At 39.9% G+C, this 5,267-nt stretch overlaps 1 protein-coding gene across 1 annotated transcript in view; it reads left to right on the forward strand.

The window, feature by feature from the left end:
• Positions 1-4,841, forward strand: part of fam20a (FAM20A golgi associated secretory pathway pseudokinase) — a 21,165-nt gene extending 16,324 nt beyond the window's left edge. The window contains exons 6-11 of the mRNA XM_008437795.2: positions 946-1,061; positions 2,009-2,189; positions 2,511-2,620; positions 2,703-2,784; positions 3,736-3,795; positions 3,883-4,841. Of these exons, the coding sequence (XP_008436017.1) occupies positions 946-1,061; positions 2,009-2,189; positions 2,511-2,620; positions 2,703-2,784; positions 3,736-3,795; positions 3,883-4,153 (820 nt within the window). The 3' untranslated portion in view covers positions 4,154-4,841. The remainder of the gene's footprint in view (positions 1-945; positions 1,062-2,008; positions 2,190-2,510; positions 2,621-2,702; positions 2,785-3,735; positions 3,796-3,882) is intronic.
• The last annotated feature ends 426 nt before the right edge of the window (positions 4,842-5,267 follow it).

Below are 5,267 nucleotides of genomic sequence, written 5' to 3' on the forward strand. Positions count from 1 at the left end.
GGAATCTCCACATTGTGTAGGAATCTCCACATTGTCAGTGACACAGAATAGCATGTCTTAATAGGTGTATGTGTGTGTGTGTACGTGTGTGTGTGGGGGGGGGGGGGGTTGCACTTGTGATGAGAATCAGTGAGATGAAAAGATAAGACAGAATGTTTACTGAGGTGAATCTGCTGATACATGCATGGAAAAATCGAGTTTGTTACGTTACAAAATGTTACGGAGGACATTGTGAAATTCATTTAAATGAATGCATTCTTTTAAAAAATTTTTTTACAAATAACAAACCTAAACACTGTGGCAGGCATTTGTATTTTGCTCCCCGGTGTCAGAACTTTTAGGCCCATGTTTTGCAGCAGTCTGTATCATCTTTACTGTTTACAACTTGAACCAGTTTACTTTTACTTTTGGGTACTTTTGTACTTTTTAAAATACTTAAAGTTCAGCTGTATGGGATAGAGAGCATTCATAAACATTAAACCTAAACATGTTTTCAATCAATTTTAGGTCTGGACTGTGACTGGGCCAGATCATTTTATTAGTTTTGCTAATTATTACTTGAGCAAAACTGATAAAATATGCTGTAACAAATTGTAGAATGTGGTAAGTCAGAATAGAGAAGACTATTCTGACTATAGTCTGCTCTATTTTAGTCTGCTAAAATAGTCTGCTCTATTTTAAATAGAAATTTAGACGTTTATTTTAAATAGACGTTTAAAATATGTCTATTTTAAACGTATGGAATCATTTTCAGGTCTTTATTTGAAAACTGTTTTAAAAAACCATAATTTCCTTCCACTTCACTTTGAGTTGGTTTAGTATAAATTTCCATATCAGTTTGTGGTTCTAAGATGGCAAAATGAAAAATACTTCAATGGGTATGAATACTTTTGCAAGAGACTTTATCTGATTTCGTTTTTCTTTTGAACCTCCTGGTTTCTTCAGGATCCTGGACTTCCGGAGGGTTCCTCCGGTGGCCGGCAGGCGAGTCAACGTGAGCGGAGAAGTCCTGCACGTTGCCCACAACGAAGACCTGCGGGCCGTGTTCTTCACCTCACCAGGTCAGCCAGGGTCAGGAAGTGCTGACTGGATCTGGGTGCTGCAGATCTATATCAATAACGTTTTTAATATAAAGTTTTTGCATTATGATGAGGTGGTTGATCAGCTGCATCAAAATTAGTGTGTTTGGCAAAACTGCAACTGAAACACATTTTTCACATCAAACGAGTCACATGATCAACAGCAGGATGTTACTACTGGAGGAAACGAAGAAGACAACAGGAATGATGACGCTGCGGCGTTTGTTTGTTTTTAATGACTCATCATGTGGACAAACTTATTCACATGTGACTTTGACTCTGTTTCTTATTTAACAGAAACACCGCAATTGAAAATTTGTGTTCTGTCAACATTAGCATAAGTTCACATTAGTTCACATTTGTAATGGAAACGCAGCTACAGTTCAGCCCTTTACTTACAAATGGACGAAGCTGAACGCAGAGGGAGTCCTGGGTGAAAACATGTCAGCTTCAGTGTTTAGATCAAAGCATCTACAGGTCTTAGAATGGCCTACTTAAAGTCTGGACCTATGTTGAAACATGATGAGACTTGAAATTTGACATTTAAAGATTCTCTTTATCCAATTTGACTGAGCATGAAACAAATGCTTCCCATATATGTATTTTTTAATTATTTAAAAGAATAATTCAAAAAAATGCTTCTAACTTACATTTGTGCAGTGGTTTGCATTTGTCTGGCACATAAAGAAATCAGTGGGTGTGAATATTTTTAAGACACTGTTCATGAAGATGGTAAAATACTTACTGTCTCAAATATCAAACTCTTTTCTTTAAATGCAGCTTTTGGCTGAAGTCTGGGTTTTTCATGGATGAAACCATAAAGCAGTAAAACTATTATAATACTCAGTATAACACAGTAAACACTTTGCCTCAGCAGGATTCATGTTGCTGATCTCTGGTGATTTTCACTGCTTTTTCTTCTCCAACAGCAAACAACACGTGTTTCTTCGCCAAGTGCCTGTATGTGTGTAAGACGGAGTACGCTGTGTGTGGGGGCCCTGACCTGCTGGAGGGCTCCCTGTCCGCCTACCTGCCGGGCCTCACCGTGGCTCCTCGACTCTCCATCCCGAATCCATGGAAACGCTCCTACACCTTCTCCGGACGAGAGGAGTAAGAATCCAGCTGCAGCTGCTCCCAGTTCTGTACTGCACTGGAGGTCATAACATTTAAACAGAACATTTGGCAGCACATTAAATGTTCCATGTTAATATTAATAACATTTTAACATGATAGAAGACTTTCCAACGGCGTACTACGGCCAATATACAAAGGAAAAAAAGGAGCTAATTTCCCCAAAAAGATGTTTCTAGAAATTTTCTAGAAAAACTGAGAATGTTTGAGTTTGAAAAGTTGAAGATTTTCTAGGAAATAAAACTCAGAAATGTCCATGTTTTATGCACAGATTCTTCTCCTGTCTGCATTTCTTTGCAGGTGGGAGGTAAATCCTTTCTACTGTGACTCCGTTAAACAGGCGTATCCTTATAACTCTGGCAACAGGCTGCTCAACATCATAGACATGTCCATCTTTGACTTCCTGGCGGGTGAGTCATCAGTGCATCAGCTGTTCCTGTTTTTCTCTAGTTTTTAATCGAATACGTCCCCGTTTTTCTTTTTTTAAATCAGGTAACATGGACAGACACCATTATGAGATTTTTACCAAGTTTGGAGATGAAGGATTACTTCTGCACTTGGACAACGCCAGAGGGTGAGGATCGGGTTCAGAACCGGGCCCAGACCGTTTTGGTCCTAACTTTGATTTAAAGTCCAATTCCAGAAACATTTTCTTATGAGTTGCTGATAGTCAGTGTGTGACTATCAGCAGTCTCATAGTTGTCAAATTTTAAGGCATTAATTTATTAAATGTAATTTTCTTTAAGTGACTTTTGAGTTTTTTTCAGTATTTTTATAACTGAAAGTAACATTGTTACTTGATTGTGCTATAAAATGGAACTATATGGAAAGTCTTCTATCATATGACTTAATACTGATCTTTTAATAATTCTTCCCTGAACAAAAATTAATTAAATCATAATTTGAGATCCATGAATATTTTATTCTAATTGCACAAACACAATCAGGAGCATTTCTACTGCGTTTTGCTTAGGAGGGGAGTCCAGTTAGTTAATATTCACAAAAACAGAATATATAGACTGGTCAATATGACCGGATAAATAGATATATTTATGTCTATGTAGTCTCACTCAGGGCACTACTCACACAAGAACTGCTTTGTTGGATCTTTTAAATGCTAAATAAACATTTTTATGTATATAATATGTAGAAACTGTCAGATTAAAATATAGAAGGTGTGCTGTGGTGGCACAGAGGTTAAGCCACAACCCACACACGATGTGGCCGTCGCAGGTTCGAATCCCGGCTTGGTGACATTTGCAGCATGTCTTCCTTCTCTCTCATTACCCTCTTTCCTGTCCTAGCACCTTCAAATAAAGAGCCAAAATACCCTAAAATATATAGAAGGAGGCTGTTAATGATAAATGCAAAGGCAACTCAGAAATTTTGAGATTAATATTCTTAATGAGAAGTCAAGCAGTAATTGGGCTCCCCCTGGTGGCCTGAGGGTCCTAAGCAGCAGCTAGGTTTGCTTCTGCCTCAGGTCGGCTCTGAGCGTTACTCTGTGGTTTCATGTTGTTCCCAGGTTTGGGAAGCATTCCCATGATGAGATGTCCATCCTGGCTCCACTGTCTCAGTGCTGCATGTGAGTTCTGCAGATCAGACGAGCAAAACGTTCCTGTTGACTTTGATGAACCCAAACCTCATGGATATTTTTTCCTCTTCTTTTTAGGATAAAGCGTTCCACGCTGCTGAGGCTCCAGCTCCTGGCCCGACCACGCTTCAGACTCAGCGATGTGATGAGAGAGTCTCTGGACGGGGATCCTTTAAGGCCAGTGCTGACCGAGCCCCACCTGTTGGCGCTGGATCGCAGGCTGCAGCAGGTCCTGCGGGCAGTGCAGCGCTGCGTCCGGCGGCTCGGCCAGGACCAGGTCATCACTAAGGACTTCACAAGACCCACAGCGACTCCTCAGAGAGCAACGCAGAGGGAAGACAACAGGTAGCTGAGGATTGAGCTGCTTTTGGTCAACAGAAGCTGTCTGGGAGACTTTAATGATGACCTGCAGTCACCATGGAAACCGAGGAGGATCAGAATGGAGCTGAAGGAACAAGATGTCAGGAGATCCTTAAAGAGAACTCGGACAAAGAACGAACCACTACATGACCGAGCAAAGTTTGAAACTTTTCATCATTTAAATTAAGACAAACTAAAACCGCTGTCATACACACACACACACACGCACGCACGCACGCACGCACGCACGCACGAACGCACGCATGCACGCACACACACACACACACACACACACACACACACACCATCATAAGCAACAGAGATACAGAATCCTCATCATACTGGCGCCACTGGAAAAGATGAGTGAAAAGCCTTAAAATGCAGTAGACCTGTTTTTTCTTGCAGTAGCAGTTTACAGCGACACATTGTGAAAATTCTACCTTTAATATTAATACACTTATTATATTAATACACTTATTATTGTGTAAAACAAAGATATAACAAAGATTCATATTTTGACAAATTATGAATTTTTAACTGAATCCTCAAACCAATTCTGTAAAAAATAAGAAAGGGGAGAGAGAAGTCATGCACTGGATATGTTGTTGGTCAAGTTTGGGACCGTGGAAATGACAGATGTTTTTAAATTCTAAAATAAAATTATTTTTAAATAAAGACACATGTTCCCAAGACAATTTTTTCTCCTAAAATAACAGAAGTGTGATTTAGGGAGGGGAACTGTGAGTGGGAGAAAAGGCAATTTAGCAGACGTTTGAATTCACTCCACCCTGTTTTCCAGACTTGTAATCCTGTGTCATCAGCAACTAAATGCCTTTTACGACATCCGAGGCAGGCCGGGGCAAAGAAAGAAAGAAATCGACACGCATGCTCCGCAGGACCAATGAAAATGAGAGGAACTCATTTTATTAGGTTTCTTGTTTCTTCATCTTTTCCTCAAACATGCAGCAAGGTGTGGATGTTGAACCGTGACAAACAAACTCTAAAAGTACAGACTTTGAACATGACACATTTTCTTCATGGTGCAAGCAGACTTGTCTGAAATGAAGAATTGCCAATGACCAAATGGAAAGAGTAAAATAGGA

Source organism: Poecilia reticulata, linkage group LG19, assembly GCF_000633615.1.
Source record: "Poecilia reticulata strain Guanapo linkage group LG19, Guppy_female_1.0+MT, whole genome shotgun sequence".
Lineage (NCBI taxonomy): Eukaryota > Metazoa > Chordata > Actinopteri > Cyprinodontiformes > Poeciliidae > Poecilia > Poecilia reticulata.